At 35.6% G+C, this 22,936-nt stretch overlaps 2 protein-coding genes across 5 annotated transcripts in view; one reads left to right on the top strand and one right to left on the bottom strand.

The window, feature by feature from the left end:
* Slc16a4 (solute carrier family 16 member 4) overlaps positions 1-14,481 on the top strand; it is a 24,084-nt gene extending 9,603 nt beyond the window's left edge. For both annotated transcript variants that reach the window (XM_010606015.2, XM_010606016.3), the window contains 4 exons: positions 1,024-1,533; positions 2,798-3,009; positions 4,007-4,100; positions 14,142-14,481. In XM_010606015.2, coding sequence (XP_010604317.1) covers positions 1,024-1,533; positions 2,798-3,009; positions 4,007-4,100; positions 14,142-14,296 — 971 coding nt within the window. In that variant the 3' untranslated portion in view covers positions 14,297-14,481. The remainder of the gene's footprint in view (positions 1-1,023; positions 1,534-2,797; positions 3,010-4,006; positions 4,101-14,141) is intronic.
* The window catches only part of Rbm15 (RNA binding motif protein 15), a 27,569-nt gene continuing 13,048 nt past the window's right edge, over positions 8,416-22,936 (bottom strand). Inside the window, exons 4-6 of one of the 3 annotated variants that reach the window (XM_019204793.2) lie at positions 19,583-19,742; positions 15,824-15,882; positions 8,416-9,268 (exon numbers count right to left, since the gene is read on the bottom strand). The gene's annotated coding sequence lies outside the window, so the exon portion shown is untranslated. Of the gene's footprint in view, positions 9,269-15,823; positions 15,883-18,727; positions 19,185-19,582; positions 19,743-22,936 lie in introns of those variants that run through there. The other 2 variants (XM_019204794.2, XM_019204795.2) reach the window with 2 other exon arrangements.

The raw sequence follows: 22,936 nt of genomic DNA, 5'->3' as shown, positions 1-22,936 counted from the left end.
AAAAAAAAAAAAAAAAAAAGGATTCATTTTTAAATCTTTTTTTTTTTGTACTGGGGATCAAACTCGGGTCCTTGTGCTTGCAAGGCAGGGGGCAAAACCACTGAATTAAATCCCAGGCCTTACTTTTTTTTTTTTTTTTTTCATTTTTAAATCAATTCTGAATTTTTACAAATAAAAATCACTCATGCCATAATTTTCTTTATACCTTAAAAGAACCCGTTAAAATAATCTTTAAATTACTAGAAAAGATATATATACTGCATATATATATGTAAATATGTGTAGTCATATGCCTATTTCTTTCTACATTACAACTCTATAGATTATTTTCTAAGTAAAATTTATTCAGTAATCTCATGCTGAATAACACCAACAAATTAAGATGGACAGCAGAACCTAACACTCATTCATTCTAAGAACCCCAACAAGTAACAGCTTTGGTAAGGATGTACTGAAACCAAGCAACTCCTCAGCATCAAAGACAAGACAAGCATCTGTATTCCTTCAAATGTCATAGTATAAAAAACTGTCCTCTTTTCTAAGGTTTATTTTGGTACTGGAAATCAAACATAGGGTTTTGTGCTTGCCAGGTAGGCACGGTGCTGCTAAGCTACATCCCTGGCCCTCTGAGGTTGTTTCTAAATAATTTCTGTCATCTAACTGTGTATTTTCTGTACGTAAATCTAAACTGTCACTTCAGGATATTTAAAATTCCTATTTAAAACATTAGTCACCTACTATTTAAAACACTACCTGTTCCTCAAAAAATACATATTTGTTCCCTTTAACAAAAATAAATACCTCTGCTTCCCTACCACCTAATAGTTTTCTATCTTCAAAGGACATGAATATAACAATGTAACTCACAAGTCAACAGGCTTAAATTGAATGCTTTCATTTTAAATTGGAGGCAAAAGTGTTTTCAAGGATTATTGTACCATGTAGTGGGGTCTCTTCTGAGACTATGACCACAAGGTATTATGAATGAAAGGTTCTTTTTAATGTCTCAATTTCTCTGTTTAGGTGCCCTTTTATTATTTGGAGCTATTGCGCTGAATTTGGTGCCTTCTAGTATGCTCTTAAGACCTATCCATATCAAAAGTGAGAACAATTCTGATATTAAAGTTGGCAATTTATCTGCAAGTGGTCCAGAGGTAATGTATGGAACAGAAACACATGGTAATGAGACACAAGAGTATTTCATCAAGGACAGTACTCTGCAGAAAGCTGGACAACCTGATGAAATTTTAACAGTTTCACAAAATCGAAGTGAAGAGATCAACAGTGGGCCTAACAGGAATAAACTGTTAATCACGAGTAATGAAGAAAGTTGTAAGGAAAAGGCTATTTCATGTAGTTGCAAACAGAAACTCTTTGACCTTTCTCTCTTGAGGAATCCTTTCTTCTGCATATTTACCTGTTCATTTCTCCTCAGTCAGTTGGCATATTTCATCCCTACTTTTCACCTAGTTGCCAGAGCCAAAACACTGGGGACTGACATCATGGACGCCTCCTACCTCGTTTCTGTGGCTGGTAAGAAACCTACAACCTCTTATCTAGAAGGAAAATGAATTTAGTTTACAAAATGTTATTTAAAAGTTGAAGAGAAGCAATAAAAGTTGAAGAAGGACAGGAAAAGCAAGGTTTCAAGGGTAGGTGGAGTACTAGGGTGTACCTGTGCATAGATCTGTCATTACACTTTGCACAGATTCCACTGGATAAGGCACCCTCACCCAAGTCGTATATTCATGTACATGATACAGAATTTTAAAAAGCTGGTGCTCAGAGGCAGCAGCTACTCTAAGAAGTTAAATCCCAGATGGACAGCCTAGATTTACCCTAGTTGAAATTAGTACTGGAGCTTAATTTCCCAGGATCAGGTTTTGCTATTTTTCCTAGCTCTGTGTTCTTGGGCAAGTTACTAGCTTTCTTTGTCCTCAATGTCCTCATCTGTGACATACACATAATAGTACCTAACCTCATAAGGGTCAGGATTAAAAACGTAGTGCATGTGGTTTAGTATATAGTGCCTTGGCCTACAGGAAGCATTTAATACCATTAGATCGGTATTTGCAGTTATTTCCCGTTAAAATAATAGTAAAACATAAATATGACTCGAAGCTAGTCATATTAGATAATATTTAAAATAACTCAAAACCATTTTAGTTGAGTATATTCATAAAAATGTTTAAAGACAGAATGCTTGATCAAGAAGCTGAAGATTCTCACAAACGACGAGACTAAAATAAACCTGCCCCGTGTAGTGGCATACACCTGCAACCTCAGCATTTGGGAGGTTGAGGCAGAAGGAATGCTGTGAGTTCAAGGCCAGCCTAAACTACATAAGGAGACCCTGTCTCAAAAGAAAAAAAAAACAAAGAGAGAAATCTCATTTCCTCACCTGCAGGACATGTAAAAGTAAAGGACTGGGCAGGTCCAAGCCTAGGGATTCCCAGTGAAGTGTTAGCAGCTTTCCAAACAGACACAGATGCAGATGCAGACACAGACACACACACACACACCACCATACACACACCCACCCATACATACCCCCATACCTTGCAACTTGATAGTTTCCCGCTCAATTCTGGAGAAGCCTTGTCTTTCCAATGTTTTTACTGAATTTATAATAAGTAAATGGAAATGCTGTTTTGGTAGACAAATGAAAATATTTTCCCCCTCACATATCTTAGTCTCAGAATGAGTTGATATTATACTTGGGGAAAGATGCATTCCTATTTTTTTTAAGGGGCTAGGAAAATGGAATTAAGATTTCCTAAGACTTTTTCTGTTTCAGGTATCGTTGAGACAGTCAGCCAGCTTATTTCTGGATGGGTTGCTGATCAAAACTGGATCAGGAAGTATCAGTACCACAAGTCTTACCTCATCTTCTGTGGTATCACTAACTTGCTTGCTCCTTTAGCCACCACATTTCCACTACTTATGACCTATACCATCTTCTTTGCCATTTTTGCTGGTGGTTACCTGGCACTGATACTTCCTGTACTGGTGAGTAGACATTCGTTACTATTTTTGATGTTAGTATTAATCTCCCCAAAAGAGAATACATATTTTATATTACTTTTACAGTTTAAAAAAAAAACATACTGAAGGCTTCAGAAACCCATAGCTAGTCATATTCTGTCCAATTATTCATCTTACCTTAAGGGGAAGGATGACGGGGCCAGACACATGGGACAAAAAGGAATTAAATCGGAAGAGGGATCAGGAGGATTTCATTTTGCTTATCAGTCTCCTACTTGTGTTCTCTCCTTCAGCTCCCGGACAGTCTTTGCCTCCAAGGCACAATATTGGAGTACTCAGGGAACTCTTCAAGAGAAAAACCAGTGAACCAGTGTGGCTTCTTTCTTGTTGAGATTGTTAGCACTGGTCCTGTGTACTTTAACAGGGACATTAGTGGTTTTTTGTTTTTGAATCTCATTTTTACCCTAAATTGGCTCAAAATCCCAGGCCAGACAGAACTGAAATATATGAAAACACTTCTGTGTTCTTGAAATCCCTTGGGCTCTTACAACTAGGTCCTCAATGTGCTAGAACAAAATCCCTGGGACATTTCTAGCCTGTTACTGACCAGGACACTGTAGCTCACTTAGGCAAAACTCCAGCTTCCTGAAGCCAAAATCAACTAAATTGTGACATCTGAGTTCTTACAAACCCATGGTTGGTAATCAGCCATAGATGGATTCAGGAGTATCACTGTCAGCTCAGATCATAAAGTATTTCCTAATAGAGATCAGTGAGATGGGGGGGCACTCCTAAACCACATAAAAGTATTGAAAAACTAAAAACCAAAACCAGTGTTCTACCAATAATCTGCGAACACTGCCTACCTAGCCAAGTTACTGTTCCCTATTTAATCCAAATTACCTATGAAGTCAAGTGATCAGTTTGAGATATATGTTTATAAATTTGCCTCTTTGTAGTCAATAGATCTTTATAGAATTTTATCCTTAATATGGCTAACACTGAATTTTTATCCCTACAGGTTGATCTGTCTAAGAATTCTAGAGTACACAGATTTTTGGGACTTGCTAGTTTCTTTGCTGGCATGGCTGTGCTTGCTGGACCGCCTACAGCAGGTAACTGAGCCACATTTTAAGCAAATTTCAATAGCAATGAAACACTGAACTAGGATTAAGAGTAACATATAATGATATATCCAGTTAAAATTTTTGATATCTCTAGCTTTCCTATGCATACTGTTCATCACCAATGTAGGAAAATATATAGTTTAATTCAACAGATGTGACTAAGATTCTTACATTCTCTTCTGTATCTGAGATAGGATTGCATATGTCTGCTTATCTGGGGAGAATCCAGTTTCATCAGTCTCAAAGAACCACGTGATGCTTTAAAAAAAGAAACATCACTAGTGTTACTTATCTAAGCAGGAGTCACTTTTACTGAGCTTGAAGGCTACCAGCCTGATACTTTTGTTCTCTGCTATGCCAGAGCTGTCCAAGGCTGTCCAGGATCTCTTTTTAGAAGGTGAACCTTCATATTCTGTCTACAACAAGAGTAGAACACATGGCCTAAAGGGAGAATCTCTATGGAGAAGTTATCTGGGTCCACTAATAAATATTACACACAATTATATACAGTAACTATCTGGGGAATTCTGATTATTTAAGACTGACTGTAGTTTTACATTCACCTTTTACCTACCTGGATATTTTGTGTTTGTTAAAACACATTTAATCTAAGACTACTAATGACTACTAATGAGTAAGACTATTCATACAAATATTTCAGGGACAAGGCTTAGATGTTAATTTCTTATAAACTAAAAGGTTTTCAATATATTCGAATGTATAAATTAGTGCAATATTTACAATCATCTACAAAAAGGAATTTAGCCTAAAACTCACTTTTGCTGCTTTCAGCTCTGGCATGAGACAAAAAAGGGGTCTGATCTTGCCCTGCTATAATTTTTTTGGCACTAGAAATCAGGGCCTCCTGCTTGCCAAACAGATGCTATGCTGCTGAGCTATATTCCCAGCCCAAGAATTTTTTTAAAAATTAATTTTATCATGATGTTAAGGTTGCACCTTTTAACACTTAGAAAAGGCAAATACTGAAAGAAAAAAAATACAAACTTAGGATAGCAAGAAGTGTTACCAGGAGGAAAATACTCTCTAGGAATTGAGGTTCAGTCTAAGAGTATTCTTTTGTTTTGTTACTGGACATTGAACTCAGGTCCTTACACTTGGAAGGCAGGCGCCAGAACCTCTGAGCTAAATCCCCAGCCCCAGTCTAAGTGTATTCTAAAGGGAAAAATTATACAAATATACAACCAACTGCATTATTTGCATTTATGAACACACCCTTTCCCATGATGCTTCTCAGCTTGCACTTTGCACCTATATAACAGGCTAGAATTTCAAAGTCAAGCCCAGAATTGTTATATAGGGACTGGTAAAAGGAGGCTATGTACCAGAATCGCCTTTAAGAGTTACTTTATGGCTAGCATCTGGGATCTGCATCCGTAAGATATCAAAAACAACTCAAATACAGTTATACAGTTTGCTCATATATTTCTTTCAATCTTGATTTTTGTTTTTCTTTGCGATGCTGAGGAATCTTGATCTTTCTTTACTGGTTGTCCCAGTGGTGCCTTGGAACTGTAAACACCCATTCGGCCAAAAGTATAGTGATGTAACAAAGACCAGGGCACAAAATATCTTACTCAAAGGCAAATAACAAAATTACAATATGTCTAATGTTATTCATATTGTTGTACATATCTTAAAATGTTAGAGTTTATTATATGAGGAGACAAGGCAAATTTGTGAGGATTGCTACCTGAGAAGAAACAGCTACAGGTGTGTATATGGATCTTAAAATCAATTTGTTGGGCTGTAATCTTATAAAATTATAATAGTTTTATTTTGTTTAAAAAATGGATGAACAGAGATCAGAAAACACAGTGTACTTTAAAAACCACAGTAGTATATCATTTTATTGTGTAACTTTTATTTCATGCAGACATACTTATGTAATATAAAATGATATAAAATTTTGTCAGTCAAAAAAAATGTTTATGTCTTTTACTACCCAAAGTCCAGAACACCCTATAAGTATGTGTGAGGATAAAAAGAGCTCATAATTAATATTTGTATCCATTCTTTCGGAGAATATTAATTAGGCAATCATAAATGCTGTAAGTTCCATAAAAATGCCAAAATACTGCTGAAGGCTTATGTATAGATTTTTTTTTTTAGTCTGGGGGCTGCTCATAGTATCTCAAATGAGATTTAGATAATGCACAATTCAATTAATTGAATCTCTCTATCCCAGTATTCTCATTATAATGTTTAAGTCACTTAAGCATCTTGTTGAGAGAAATTTTAGGAGAATTTGCCTTTATAAGTGATTCTTCTGTGAAAAAAAAAAAAGAGGACTTTATAAGTTGTTTAGGTTTATCCCTAAATTCTGATTCTAGCAGCAACTACCAAAGAAACATTAGAAATGTCGATTTACAGATGAACTCATTTCTCAAGAGGTGTGGGCAATTATATACTGTGTTTAATCTTAAGGGCCTACTGGTGATAAAATACCGAATTCCCAACTCAACTTAGATCTTCAAAATGCTATGAGATTTTACTTACCAAGCTCTGTTATTACCAAATTGCAAATGTTGAAATTCCTATAAAAGATTATAGGTACTTTAAGAATCTGACAAACAGTAAATCCTCAGTCAAAACACTAGTTAAGAGTGGTAACACTGATTACATGAATAGTATTTTTCTCCTTCCTGTTTGGAAATGAAAAAGAAAAAAAAGTTAGTTTTATAACGTATTTTTTAAGAATTCAAGAAAAGAAAAAAGCATAGGAATCACAGCTCCCCCACCCCTGGCACTGGGGATTGGGCCTGTGGTGTTCACACTGAGCTACATCCCTGAGGATTTTTATTTTTTATATTTTGAGACAGGGTGTCATTAAGTTGCTAAGTTGCTCAGGCTGAATTTGTGGATCCTCCTGCCTCAGCCTCCCAAAGTACTGGGATTACAGGTACTGGAGCCAGGAGTAACTTTTTTGTGGTCTTTTTTGTTTTAAGACAAAGATCTCACTAAGTTGTTCAGGCTGGCTTTAAACTTGTAATCCCTCAGTCTTCTGGGTAATTTTTTATTTTTATTCTTAAAAACTACAAAAATAGAGCATATGAGCAGAGATTATTTTACACCTTTCTCAATTATGAATGCGACAAGAAACATAGTAGAACAAACTTTTGTTAGTCACGTCTTTGATGAAACTGACAGGGATTGAAGGGATGAAAATTTACCTTCCCTACACATACTTCTCCGTTAAGGAACCACCCTTGCCCACTCCAACCCATAGTCCCTTTTATCCCTTTCTAGTATTTGGTAACAAATTCAATTTTAGCTAATGATATGGCCAGAACTAGACTAGATCAGTTTTAGGGCTGTTTAGGTTTTCTGACAAAGCTTGATCAGCAGGCCTAAATCTAAGCCAAATGTCATGGCTCATCCAAACTGAACTACTGGTGTTTTCCTAGCAGATAGCATTCAGAACTATACACTAAGATGGAAGCAAAGGAAGAATTAAAAAGTTGGTATTTTTAAGCCTTATTTTATCTACCAGATCCCTAACAAAAGTAAACCTGCAGAAAGTTTATCAGGACTACAGTGCGTTGGAAAGAAAAACAGGTATATAAACATAATCTTTAACATATAAGTGAGATGTAAACTACTTATATGAAATCCTAATCCTGCATCCAAGATATCTGACATCTGAGCTCAAAAGTTAAGTCTCAGTTGGATGTAGTAGCACATGCCTGTAATCCCAGCACTTGGGAGGCTGAGGCAGGAGGATTGCCGTGAGTTTGAGGCCAGTCTCAGTGACAAAGTGAGTTCAAGGCCAACGTGAACTACATAGTGAGACCCAGCCTTAAAAACCAAAAGAAAAAAAAAGTTAGTCTCACTTTCACTTAAAAATAAAACCAAAGGACTACATTAACTGCTATAAAACAAAGCCAAATGCATTTCCCCTTCCCTATTCCCAACTAACAAATGTATAATTATGCACATATATAGCCATAAATGTATTTATTTAAATCAATCACAAATCTTTTAGAATCTTAAAATCTAAAGTAATTATATAACTCCACAGTCCATTCAATAATTACCAAGTAATTTATTAGCATAGCACTCTATAAGATGCTACACGAGACAGAAAAAAGAAGTTACCCTCGCAAAGTCCATCCAGGGCTCTCTGGGCAGTAGCATGGTATCCACTCTGACAAACGGACTGGGTGTCAAACTTAGGACAAAAATCTACAACTTCAAAAACTAAGAACTATTATAATCAGCATTCTTTTATTTATTTGCCCCTGTACTGGGGATTAAACTCAGAACCTTGCACTTGAGAGGCAGGCACGGCTCTACTGAGCTATATCCCGACCCAGCATTCTTTTATTTTATTAAATGAAAATTTCATTAAGTCACACTAATGTGTTTACCCATTTTCTTACCATTAAAAATGAAGACAATATGAGCTGTAGGATGGCAAAAACAATCTTAAAATATTTACAAGTTTTAATCAAACATATTTCATAGAAGTGATTTTTACCTCCAACAAACTCTAGAAAAACTATTTCTAAACCTAAATAAATATGGGTCAGCTGCTCTCCAGAGTAAGTTAAAGTTAACTAGTTCTTAAGTACATATCTCTCTTGCTGTTACTTGACAATCTTATAGCTCATCAGATATGACATGCAGTAAAACTGGTCATTTTGTACCAACTGTTTTTTCTAGGAAAAGACAACAGATGAGATGGAAATCCATTCATCTAAGTTCATCTGTGTCCCTTTAACAGAGACAAGCTATTATTTTATGAAATAATGTCATTCTGTATCGCTATTTCATTCTCGTTTCAAATATAATCAATCTGGTCCTTGCTCTACGATTTACCAAACAGGACCTCCACGGTCTTATTATACTGGCTTATCAATTGTGAATTTCTCTATGGCCTAAAATTTTATTTGAAAGAACAAAACAACTCAACCTTTTGGTGTATATACATACATTCTGGAGGATGGGGGTGAGTGGGGGAAAGTAAAAAAGCACACAAAGTTCTTTGTCCTCTATAAATCCTGAAGAATATACAGTGAAGAGGCAAAAGAAAATATGTAAACCATTTACTCATCTGGTGACTATTTCCCCCAGCAAAGGTCCCACGGAAATGTACTCACTCTGCTTTAGGTTTCCTGGGATTGGATTGATGAAACCTACAAAAACATCAAAAATAAAATCGAAATATCTCCCTATTGTTTAAAATGGTTTGGTGGAAGTCCCCTCCCCAAATATAACACATATTACAAAGCCAAGAAGGGACAGTCTCCAAATGCTAATAAAGACTACAGTCTTTTCAATAAAATGTACAGCACACAACCAATGCTTAAAGCACTCCCAGTAACTCTTCCTGCAGATTTATATTGTGGGCCTTTAGTGAATTCCTGTCTTAAAAGACCTTGATGTTTAAATTTGCTAACTCATGTTTCCTAAGATTATTCCTATCATAGTACATATAGAAAATATCTGTACAACACATCCAAAGTAAAAGAACAAGGTTTTTAGCCAACCACTGTCTTCAGTGACCCTGGGACAAAAGATCATTGTATCTGCACACCTTGGAAGTTTGCCACTGTGCTACAGCCGAATAGCTGGAAGTTCTCACTTAAACTGGCCAGTCACAGAATTATCAACCATTTACTTGAATCATCAAGGACCTTTGAGGTTAGAGACCTTCCAGGTATACTTCAAGTTTTAACAAGATGACTAATAGTAAACCTAATAAAAAACAATTCAGAGTTCAGCCCAATAACCAAGTTTTTAAAATATCTGATGGTATGAATACTTCCTAAGCAAGATGTTAAACTCCTTTTTTTTTTACATGTGGTTTAATTCATAAAATAATGTAGAATGATTTTAAATGTAAACATTAGCAGAGAGAGAGAGAGAGAGAGAGATCAGTTTGGTTTGTAAAACTGTTTAAAGGAGCTCAACCCTAGAGAGTGTAGTGGCACACACCTATAATCCCAGCACTGGGGAAGCTAAAGCAGGAGGATTACTGCAAGTTCAAGGCCAACATACATGGTGAGTGCAAGGCCAGCCTAAATTACATAGTGAGACCCTGTCTCAAAAAAACCAAAAAGAAGGGCCAGGTATGGTGGCACACACCTGTAATCCCAGCACTCGGGAGGCTGAGGCAGGAGGATCAGGATCGCTGTGAGTTCAACACCAGCCTGGGCTACATAGTGAGTTCCAGATCAGTCTCAACTACATAGTGAGACCCTGTCTCAAAAAACCAAAAGGAAAAAAAAAAGAAGCTCAACCCAGCTGGACCTGGTAGCACACACCTATAAGTCTAGCATGTGGGAAGCTGAAGGAGGAGGATCACAAGTTCAAGCACCTGTCTCAACAACAAAAATAAATAAAACAAGTTCAACCCAATCTCATTTTAAATTATCACAGGAAACACTATTAGACATTCCTGCTCAAAACAAGGTTTACAACCATGAGGAAATAATTTGAACTAATAATTTAATATGCATCCCAGGCAAATCTGATGCTGTACTATGGAAATATGGAGGAAATACTTATAGAGGGCTTTGCTTTAGTTAATATCTTTGCTTTACTTAGTATCTTCAGAATGCTATCTTCATATAGTAATACCTAGCATGGAATAAACACTCCAATACACACATTTTACATAACATCCTGACATTTGTTTTGCTTCCACTATAACTACAAAAGGATCTAGTCTGAGTGTCAGCATATATGTGCGCTTCCATTTAAAACTCCAGAATACAGTTTCTAATTTCTTTGGAAAAAAAATTTCTTAGAAACACTCAACTGTCTAGGGTTGGAAGTGCATTTATATATAGCCTTTTTACTGCCATAAACAGTACAAAGTGATATAATAAAATCAGAATAAATATACCATTTTTTTTTCTGTTGGGGCAAAGACTAGTCCAACTTAACAGAGTAGATATTTAAATACCAATGAAGCTCAAATTTTAACTTACCTTACCTATGAACAACTTCAAGCTAAGCTTGATTAGTACAGCTAATATAGGTGTAGTACCTCTTATCGAAAATGACTGAGACCAGTATATTTAGGGTTTCACATTTTTTTTAAACTTGAAATATTTTCTTTCTTTCTCTTTGGTGGGGTACTGGGGATCAAACTCAGGACCTTGCACTTATGAGGCAGGTGGTGGAATCAGAGCTAAATCCCCAGCCCTTGGAATATTGTCATATATATAATGTCTTGGGGAGGGGAGGGACCCAAGTCTAAACATGAAATTCCTTTATGTTTCATATATACCTTCTATATAGCTTGAAGATAATTTTATATAATATTTTTAATAATCTTGCGTATGAAACAAGTTTCATGATGTGGAATTTTCCACTTGTGGCATCATGTGAGTGCTCACAAAAATATCAGATTTTGGATTAAGGATGCTCAACCTATACTTCCATAAGATTATCAATTTCATCTCATATTTGCTATTACAAATAACACTGTAAAACTAAATACCCAACAACACGCCATTTTCCTATTCAGTGACAAGTGTGGATCTTAATTAGAAGTTTAAAATCACTAAGATCTCAATTATTAAGTATGAATGGGAGAAATAAGATTTAAAACAAACCATTTCATCCAATTATACATGAAAAATGAAAATAGCTATAAAATATGCTCTTTGACTCCCCCCATCCTGGAAAGAATATTATTAAATATTTGTGTATTGTGTTTTGACACAGGACTTGTCTAAATGGTCCAGTTCAAATGGCCCTGAACTCTGAATCCTCTTTCCCTAGCCTCCTAAGTGCTGGGATGTGCCACAATGCCCAGCTTAAACTTAAATGTTTCAAAAACAGCATTCTCTTTTTAAGAGTGAGAGAAGGGGTGGGGGGGTTATAAGCAGTTTTCTTTCAACTATTTTCAGCTTTGTCATCCTGACATTTCTCATACCCCTACCTTAAAATTCACAGTAAATCTGCTGTGCTGATGGGATTAAAGCAAGAATACATCCTTTCTTACTCCCCTTTCTTGAAGCAGCTGTGAACAGACTGGTGCTGTTTCTTAGAGAGTAATAGGTCAATCACAATCAACATAATATAGAAACTTGTCCTAACTGGTCTCACTCTACTCTACTACTTACTTCCAAGAAACATTTAATGGAGGTTACTGATCAAATGGGGATCAATAAGCAAAAAGCAACTCAGTTCAATTTAAGAGGCTATAAAGCATTCCATTCATTTATTACATTAAGAACAGGAAACATAAAGCTATTGAAATAATAAACAGAGGCTGGGAGTGGCTCAGTTATAGAATACATGCTTAGTAGGTATGAAACTTTGGATTCAATCCCCAACGTATACACAACACAACTACAACAACAACGATGAAAAATCCCAAACCACAAACAAATTTTCTTTCTTAAGTTGAAAGTCTAGCCAGGGATTTAGCTTAGCGGTACCATGCCTGCCTCACAAGCTCAAGGTCCCGAGTTCGATCCCCAGTACAAAAAAGAAAAAAAAAAAGTTGAAAGTCTATACCAGAACCAAATAAAAGAACAAAGCCAGGAAAGACACACACAGCTATACCAAAAGGGGATGGCAGGAAGTAATAAACCACATATCCAACAAGTCATGATCTAAGGAAAAGGGAAAGGAAAATCAAAAGGCATAAAGTAAGTACCAAAAAAGTAGGTATTTCCATCTACTTGTTCACAGGTATATCCCCAGATCCTAGAGCTTCACAGCGAATTACATCCTTAGTCTTTTTTATTTTTTGAGACAAGATGTCACTAAGTTGCCTAGGCTGGTTGAACCTGCAATTCTCCTGCCTAAGCCTCCCATGTAGTTGGGATTACAGAAGTGTATCACCAGGTCCAGCTACTAAAATTTTTTGAACAGGTAAATAGATATAATATTATACATGTAATACTTTTAAAAAGGAGCTTTTCAAAGTGAAGTGGACTCCCACATGTTCCTGAGACCTTATAAGGGAGTCTAGGAGGCTAAAACTATAATAATACTAAGACATTTTCAGAGTGTTGACTTTTACAGCAACATTTAAATGCTGAAGGCTTGGCAAATATTTCTGGCCATTATATACAGTTTAAAAGAAAACAAAAAACTCTGGCAAGAGCTGGGCATGGTGGCACACACCTATAATCCCTGCATTCTGGGAGGCTGAGGAAGGAAGATCACAAATTCAAGCCCAACCCATATAACTCATGAGACTCTATCTCAAAATAAAAATAAAACAAGGGCCAGGGATGGAGCTCAGTAGAGAGGCCCTAGTATAAGAAGGTTTACATAGTTCTACTTATGCCATTAGCCTAAAGATTTTGAGGTCTTTTTCACTCCACCTTTTAAAAAGCATTTAGCTGGGAATGTAAACTCAGTGTCAAGAGTACTTCTTAACATTGGAGAAGCTCTATGTTTAATCCCTAATATTGACAAAAAAAAAAGTGCTTAGAGAACTAGTTTAACCCAATTCATCAAGCCACTTCTTTTCATATGATCGATCTCATGACCCCTGAGCATTTTCTTCAATGCACTCAACACATATGTACTTTATGTGGTTAACACCTATCTCCCCATTATCTTATAAATTCTATAAGGACTATGCCTGTTTTGGCTCAATACTATCATTAACACAGCATATTGCCAGGAACATAGTTAAGTACTCAAATGTTTGTTTAGTAAAGGAAAAAGGGTAATTCATTCTCTTATTTTTTTCCCCCTTTGGGCAAGAGTAGTAAAATTCAGGATTGTTTTCTCTGCAAGAATTGTAGTTTTCTAATAAGATTCGTCATAAAATGAAAAAGAATGTGTCCTTAATTTTCTCCAACATTAATTATAAGATGAAATTAATTCTGAGACTACAATAATTTTTACCACTGTCTTTGATGAAACTTCAATTTTATCAAGAAAGACAGGTAAAAAGCTTGACTAAATTTCTAATGGGTCACAATATGGATTGTAAGTACAGGAGGCCCTTTCCTTTACGTTGCAGTTACTGGTTGGGAATTTCTAATGGAAAATTTTGTTTCACTAATAGAAATCCTTCCTTCCTTTCAGGCTGGTTATATGACTATACAGAGACGTACACTGGCTCTTTCTACTTCTCTGGAACATGCTATCTCCTCTCCTCACTGTCCTTTTTCTTTGTACCACTGGCTGAGAGATGGACAAGCAAACAGTTTCCAGAAGGAAAGAGGACTACAATCAAGTGATGAAAGTTTAACAAAAGAAAACATAGATTAGTAAGTTTTTGGAAATAAAAGCTTAGAAGATGATTCCTTGTTTGTGAAATGAGAAGGTAAACCAGATAGTTTTTATGTTCCTCCTTGTTTTAGCACTCTGAAGAATATCTATCCCGGTAGAAAGTGTACTATAATAAATTAATCCTAATTCTCCATTGTGCCTTGGTAATTCAATCACTAAATTGAAGAATCTTTTTTTTAATTTACAGAAATAGTAAATATAGCCACTGGTTGACTAGAACTTAGAATCTGAATGAATACTCAAAACTGCTTAGTGACTAGAATGGTATACACCTCCCCAAAAGTTCCAAAAAAAATAAATAAATAAAAACCCTACAAAACTAACATCTTCTTAAGGGCACTCTTAAACAATGTTACTATTGTCCCATCTAAACAACATTACTTTTTCACTACATTTGATTACTGAAAATATTTATGTTAAATATCTAGATGTCTCTGAAGAACCACAAGTTTCATGGAAAAGTTGAATAGGTAGTTTTAATGGGAAACATATTTAAATTTAAAATGTATTATATATGTAATCATTGTGGTGATTTTTTTTTTTTTTTTTTTGGTGACACGGTGTCACTATGTAGTTCAGGCTGGCCTCGAACTCTGCTGGGATTACAGGCGTGTGCCACCACCCCTGGCTTTATTTGGGTGATCTTTATGCAGGGGGGGATGTTTTCTCCAATACCAACCTCCCTTAAAACCTCCCAGAACACTTCTTAAATTATTATCATCATTATTCTATCCTTCCATTTCTTTATGCCTTAGAACATCTGATGATTCCCTAATGAGAAAAATCGTAAACAGAAAGCCTCATTTTAGCTCCAAGATGCCAAACCTTGCCTTCTCACTATGTATACCTTTGGCCAAGCTTTGCCACCTGCTGCAATCCCAATGACTTGTCTTTTTCTATCAGACACAACCTCACTTAATCATTACAATGTGACTCAAAGGCTCATTCCTTTAGAAAAACCTTCCCCAGGATCTGGAATCCCATCTAACTTTTAAACAGAGGTCAGCTTTGTGCATTAGATCAACAAGGTAATGTTTTATTCATTTTTGTATTTTCAAAGGCCTACCACAAGTTTGAAACCAAATTAAACTAGGTTGAAATCTATTATCTCAAAGACAGTAGGTAGTTTTCTTTAAGTGTAAATGTCAAATATGTTTTTCACATTTTACCCGCAAGACATATGAATAAAAAACAAAAATACTACCCCTCATACAAACAGCAAAAATAGCTGATTAGTAATATAATCTCAACTCTGCCACTCATTACCATAAAATCTCATAAAGTTAGTTTCTCTGATCCTCAATTTTCTCCTCTTTATGAGGATATTACCAAACTACTCCACAGATGTATTGTGAGAATTACACGAAAATATGCTTGTATCAAAGTATCCTTCATGAAGAATAGCTACTTTTTCTTTCTTCTGTTTAAAAAGGAAGATGTTTTACTAAGAACCTCTCTTATCAATTCCCCCTTACCTTAGATATAGTGTTGACTTAATCTTCACAATAAACCTCAGAAGCAGATACTGTGATACCTAATTTACAAATGAATAAACTGAAGGTCAAAGAAATTATATACCCTGTAAATGGTGTCACAATTCACGTACAATCTGACATGAAACCTTAAACTTCCCCCTTTATATTACTCGGGCTTCTTAGCAGTAACAGCAAATTATGAAGCTAATTTCACTCAAAGCAGTTACCTTATAATACACTTTTTATATATTTTCTTTGTTTTGCGGTGCCAGGGATCAAACTCAGGGCCTTGTGCTTGTGCTTGTCAGGCAGGCACAGTACCACAGAGCTAAATCCCCAGCCCTTTTATAATATATTTTTAACTCAAATTTGCCTAAATTTTAATTTCTAGATTGCAATGAAAAAGATAATACAAAGTATCTAACAATCAACCACTCCCATAAAAAACACAAATCATATCTGCTATAACAGTGTACTTGCTAATAATCAACCTTCTTAGGACTTTTTTTTTTTGGTACCTGGGATTGAACTCGACCTTGCACCTGTAAGGCAGATGTGGTGCCAATGAGCTAAACCCCTGGCCCACCTTCTTAGTTCTAATACTCACTGAATCCAATCAAAGAAGGTATTGCTTAACTACAGGCCATTTATAATTCTTTAATAATTAGTTGGAATGTTTATAAGTTATAAGCTTTGAAATTCGAAGAAAATGTCTAGTAAGGCTATGACAATTTGAATATAAAAATAAGTCTATTTTCTTTTTTGTTTGTTTGTTTTTGTTTTTGTTTTTGTTTTTTTGATACTGGAGATTGAACTCCAGTCCTTGTGCTTCCAATATAGGCGGCAGAACCACTAAGCTAAATCCCAGCCAAGTCTATTTTCTTGTAAGATACTGATTATATATAAAATTGGTTACGATATTTTTTACTGCTCTAAGAACATGCCATACCATCATTATAAAATTTTCCATATATGTTTAAAATAAAATATATCTCTGATATTACAACTACCTTACAATACTTTTGAATTTTTAGAGCTCCTTTCCATCTATTACCTCATTACCATGTTAATTCTGTGAGGATGTTTAGACAAGTATTATGATTATGATTTTGTATTTAAGGAACAAAAGCAATTTAATATCAAGGTATTTGCCTAAGGTTACAAAGCTACATCTTACCAAAGCCAATCTAAAACCTAATTATTGGGTTGCAGGTAGCTTAGTAGTAAAGCCACATGGAGGCCCTTTGTTCTGATCCCTAACGCCCACGCGCAAACATGCGCAACACACACACACACACACACACACACACCCTCACAAAAATTTAAATCTAATTATTAATGCTGATTAGGTTAAGCTCCTGGCTTTTCCTTTATAATAATTCTTACTTTAAATTTACTTAGAGCAACAATTAGACTTAAATGGATTGAAATAATTTTGTAACATTTTTCAAATATTTTAGACACATAAATATATGATACACTGCAAAAAATAAGCTGCTGTGTAAATAAAGTAACCTAACTATAGAATCACTCTTTTCTACCTGAGAAAAACACCATACATTAATGTTTCAATCTTTTAAGTAACAGATGTAGGTCCAGAGATTTAGCTCAGTGGCACTGCGCCTGCCTTGCAAGCAAGCACAAGGTCCGAAGTTTGATCCCCAGCACTGCCAAAAAAGAAAAAAGAAAAGAAACAGAATGTAAAAACTTCAGGGCTGGGGATTTAGCTTAGTGGTTCCACTGCCTGCCTGGAAGCACAAAAGACCCAAGTTTGATTCCCAGTACCAAAAAACAAAAAACTTCAATAGTGTTTTCTCTGAAGATCTCAATATAAAATCAACGTCCAGTACTTTTTAAAATCAAGTCTCTCTTAAGCCAGAAACATCTTTATAATGCTTTAGATCTACACAGCTGACTCCTATTGTTACTCATTTGCTACTAATATCCATCCAATTGTCTCACATTATCACACAGACCTAAATGAAAAATAACTAAAAAGTGCCTAGAATCTGCTTCCAAAATCAGTATAAAATTCTTCGTATTTTATTTCTATGAGAGATAAACTGGCATTACCCAGGATCACTGGAACAAATCAGACAAGTCATTTCTCTTAAAAAGAACCTAATCCCTAGTACACTGCAACAGAAGCTAGTACGTTGTGAAATCACCTTTAATCCAACATGATCATCAACCTTTTCAGGGATGCAGAGAATGAACTAAGATTAGGGTACCAACTATCAGGGTCTGGCTAGCAATGAAGGAATTCTTGAGATCCAGGGCTTTTGAGTTTTAAAACTAGGATGGGGTGTCTACTCTTTTTTTTTTTTTTTGTATCGGGGATTGAACTCCGGTCCTTGCGCAAGGCAGGATACCGAACTGCTGAGCTAAATCCCCGGCCCAGGTTGTCTACTTTTAAGGAGCAGAGAATATGTCTGGATACTTAATAGCAGGCAGCACATACACATACACATACACATACACACACACACACACACACACACACACACACACACACACCCTCACAAATTCCTTTTTACCTCATGCAAGCCAAGGCAGGCTACCGAACCGCTGAGCTAAATCCCCGGCCCAGGTTGTCTACTCTTAAGGAGCAGAGAATATGTCTGGATACTTGATAGCAGGCAGCACATACACACACATACACACACATACACACACACACACACACATACACACACACACACACACCCTCACAAATTCCTTTTTACCTCATGCAAGCCCTGGCTAGCATAACAGAAAGTAACAAGGGAACACAGAATATTTTTAATGAGAACCTACATCAGAAATGAACGAAGGCTTTCTGAAGTAAAAATTTTAAAAAATGAGTTGACTTTTTTCACTGAGAAACTTCCAACTTCTACTTCTTATGCTACTTTTCAAATAGTATTTGAGAGGAAATAAAGCCAAGATGTCTCACACTTTGGTCTGTGTCAACCAACCAATGTTCTCTTAGGAGGGAAAAGAGAATTCTAGCCTTTTAAGAATTGTGTATCAGGACCAAAATAAAAGCTAAGTGGCTTTTAAAGAGCAAACACTAGAATGTCATTCTTCTTGTATCTCAAAGCCAGTAAGACTTTAATACAAGTTGCTGACATATACCAATCTGTAAATCAGAGGAGTTTGCTTACTACACTTAGAACAATTTCAAGGCTAAATGCCACTACAGCACAGCTCTCTGAAGCCATAGCAAGAGGATGACTCACCAAGTGGCGGGTGTCTTAGGTTTTACAAATAATGGGTATCTGTCTGGATGACAACAAATATTAAGTGCCCAACAGCCGAATTCATCCTGCTTGGCTAAGAGAAGGGAGAGGCTAAAATAAACTGGTCAGTAGTACAGTACCTGTATAATGGAAAGAAGAAATCAGACTGCTACAACAAAGCTTATAATCCATGCAGACTTTTAAAATGTCCTCTGCATATATTTTATATTCCAATTTTCACTTACCAGAAATGTATAACACAATAAGGTCTAAGATAAAAATAAATTTTATGACCCCCAAATTAAAAATAACTAAAAGTGAGAATTATATTGAGTTCATCTGAATCAGTCATAAGAAAAATAAATCCATATTTAAACCCTATTATACTTAATGACTTGATGTCAGTTTCCACTCCAGTGAAAATTAGCAGTTCATATTTGAGCTCTAGTTCACTCATGTATATCGATATGTGGAAACAGACACCATGCCACAGTTAATAAGATATGGGTTTAGAAATATGGAATTAAAAGAAACTTACCCTTTCCCTTTGTGCAGCTCTGACCTCCAAACCAGTTTCTATAGAAACAGGAGGACAAATGCCAATGCCAGAAGTCTGTCAATTAGAGCTCATCTTTTAGTTGCTGAATAATAAAGCCAGATCCCAAAGTCAGCTATAGGTTTTTGATTGTCAGTAGTTCCTAAAAAGAAACCCAGGAGGAAAAGAGATATTTAACCAATTACTGTATTTAGAAATGCTCCCTTTAAACTTGGCTATTAAAAAAAGAGGGAGATCCAATACCATATCTTAAAGGAGAAAAATTACCAGTGCTTAAATTTAAACAATAAACAAAACAAAAGATATACGTGAAGATTCAAAATACTTTAAAACCAATACACAGTAAATGTATCACCATAAAGTAATTCCAATCACCAAATCTTAAAAGTTCAAATCAATCCATTCCTCTTATGGAATGAATTTTCAGTAGGATTTCAGAGCAGAGGGTAAATTTCACAAATAAAATTTGTGAGAAATAAATGATACACTTAAATTTCTCTAAAATCTCACATTGGAGAAGAAATCTAAAAATTATAAATTAATCCATAAAAAGCTCCCAGAGATGCAGACACTGCTGTCGTTGATGAAAAATCCCTGAAAATCAGATATACAGATTCAAAAATTTGGGGATGTGAAAATAATCAGGCAGCAATTATTCATTGGATATCAACATGGTTGCTTGACAAATACATCTCAGAATCTTTTGTCACATAAATTTATACCTTAAAAATATCCCTGTATCTAAACTGACACATGCAATTTAAACTATTCTCTGAACATTCATACTGGAATCTTAATGTTTATTTTTTGTCATTGTATTTTAATATGAATTAAATTCTTCATTCATGCTGCTATGTAAGGAGAGCTGATTTACAAAGTTAGTATCATAGTACCATTAACAAAGTTAAATAGAACTATTCTTCACTCCTCCCTATATCCATCCTTCCAAAGAAAGTTTTAGGGCTGGGGACACAGCTCAGTGGAAGAATGCTTTACCCTCATGCACAAGGCCTTAGTTTCCATCCACAGAACCATACAAAAAGAAAAAAAAAGTTCTATACTTATCTCTACCAAATTTTCTAAGTTTTGGAAGCACCTATCAGCAAACACAGATTCTCAAATATGCCTTTACTCATATTCTATCTCACAATGTGAAATAAAATAAAATGGGAAGGAGAGAAAAAATATATATATATAACAAAACAAGTAAGGGCCAACCAAAGCCAGGCATGGTAGTACATGCCTATAATCCAATCACTCTGGGAAGGTGAGGCAAGAGGATCACAAGTCCTAACCCAGCCTAGGAAACTCAGTGACTTAGCAAGACCCTGTTTCAAAACAAAAAATTTTAAAAGGGCTGGGGATATAGTTCAGTGTGAAGGCCCTATTTTCAATTCTCAGTAACACACACACAGACAAACACACACACACACACACACACACACGCAAGTGCGCACAAATACACACAAAACAGCCAATGAAACTAGGAGCAGCAAAAAGAATAACACTGGTGACAGGCACTGGCAATTTTCTGGTCACCAAAGGTTCTTTACCTCAGAACTCTTTTGCATCTGTTTTTGTTGAAAATGGTTTTCTTTTTTTAATGCTTCACAGTAAAAGTCACTAACTAATGAACAAATCTGAGAATCTTATGCATGAGGAAGATCCTAATTATCAATTTATCACATACAAAAGAATACTTATATATCTAAAGCAGTAATTCTCAATCTTAAACGTGTTTGAGTGACCTGGGGACCTGCCTCACTCAACAGGTCAGTGAGGCCGTAAGTTTCAAATTCTAACATGAATCTCACATGCAAATTCTAATGTGAACTTAATGTTGTTGGTCTGGGGACAATGTTGTTCTTGTTAGCAAGGGTTCTAGAAGACGAATCAATATACATCCTGAAGTGAGCCCAAATTATACTCTGACATTTTTTGATTTACATTTTCAAACAATCTTTAAAAGGTTGATTGTGGGTATAAGATGTGTGTCTGAGACAGGCATGGATATGACTGCACTCGGGAGGCTGAGGCAGGAGAATGCTGCAAGTTCAAGGCCAGCATGCAGCATGGGCTACATAGTGAGTTTAAGGCCAGCCTGTACTACATATTGAGACCTTGTCTCAACCAAACAAACAAAGATGTGTCTCTGGACAGTCAACTCTGGCTACACAGTAGAATGTCTTGGGATACCTAAAAGAAAAAAACAACACATGAGGCTTCGTAGAGTCTCACTCCCCTTAGATCAATTTAAATCAAATGCTGAGAAAGAGCCTCAGCTACTATTATTAAAGTTCCTCAAGTGATTCTAATGTGTAGCCAGGGTAAGACCTCTGCCACAAAATGCAAAAAAATTCCAATTAAGGAGTCCATTTTACTGGAATGTTTCTATATATAGAAAATAAATACAAACTAGCATATATCTGTGGAGATAGGCAAAACTATTGATAGTTTTTTCTACACACTGAAATACATTTTGTGGGAATCAATTTTGCCAATATGCAATAAAATGCATAATAAAAATACATATTTAACACCTCAAAATGTTAATTTTGCCTGAAATTAAAGTTCTAATGTGGACAAAGATATAATAATACATGCTTATATTTTATTGTTATTTTCCTGGGTGAAAAGGAAATCCATTCACTACTTGAGAAAGATCAGATAATAAATCCAATTATTAAAAATCATAAGCACACATGGACCAGGGATTTAGCTCTCTAGGGCCTTGCAAATGCAAGGTCCTGAGTTCAATCCCCCAGTACAAAAAAATATAAAAACAAAAGCAAAAAACATATACACACATATCTAATTTGCATAGGATAACTATTTCACAAAAAGATCCTCAAATTTTAGCATGAAAAGTTTGGTTTGATACCATTACAAAATTTGCAAGTTATGAAATACAGAAAGCAGGGTCAGTGTGTCTTATCACAAACTATCTTCTATAGTGAAAAATGTCATGACAATTTGTTGAAAGAAAAAAGATGAAACAGCATACTGAAAAAATGAAGATATACTAAAACAGTGACGGCAAAGGTTTTAGAGACAAGCGTTCAAACTGCAACACAAAACCAATATTTATCACGAAGTGCCAAACACTGCAATTAAACTTGAATACTGTGGTTTTAGTTTAGAGAAAAACAACTCATACATTAACATCTTTTGTCTTAAAAGAAAAACAAGTAACACACATGTCATAAGTTCGGCTGCCACTGTATTAGAAGGAACACTGGTTTTGCCAGGGATTTAGCTCAGTGGTTCCGCCACCTGCCTTGCAAGCACAAGGACCTGAGTTCGATCCCTGGTACCAGAAAAAAAAAAAAAAAAAAA

This window comes from Fukomys damarensis, unplaced genomic scaffold (assembly GCF_012274545.1).
Source record: "Fukomys damarensis isolate Sample0158 unplaced genomic scaffold, DMR_v1.0_HiC HiC_scaffold_33, whole genome shotgun sequence".
Taxonomy (NCBI): Eukaryota; Metazoa; Chordata; class Mammalia; order Rodentia; family Bathyergidae; genus Fukomys; species Fukomys damarensis.
This window is presented reverse-complemented; position numbering and strand designations above follow the sequence as displayed.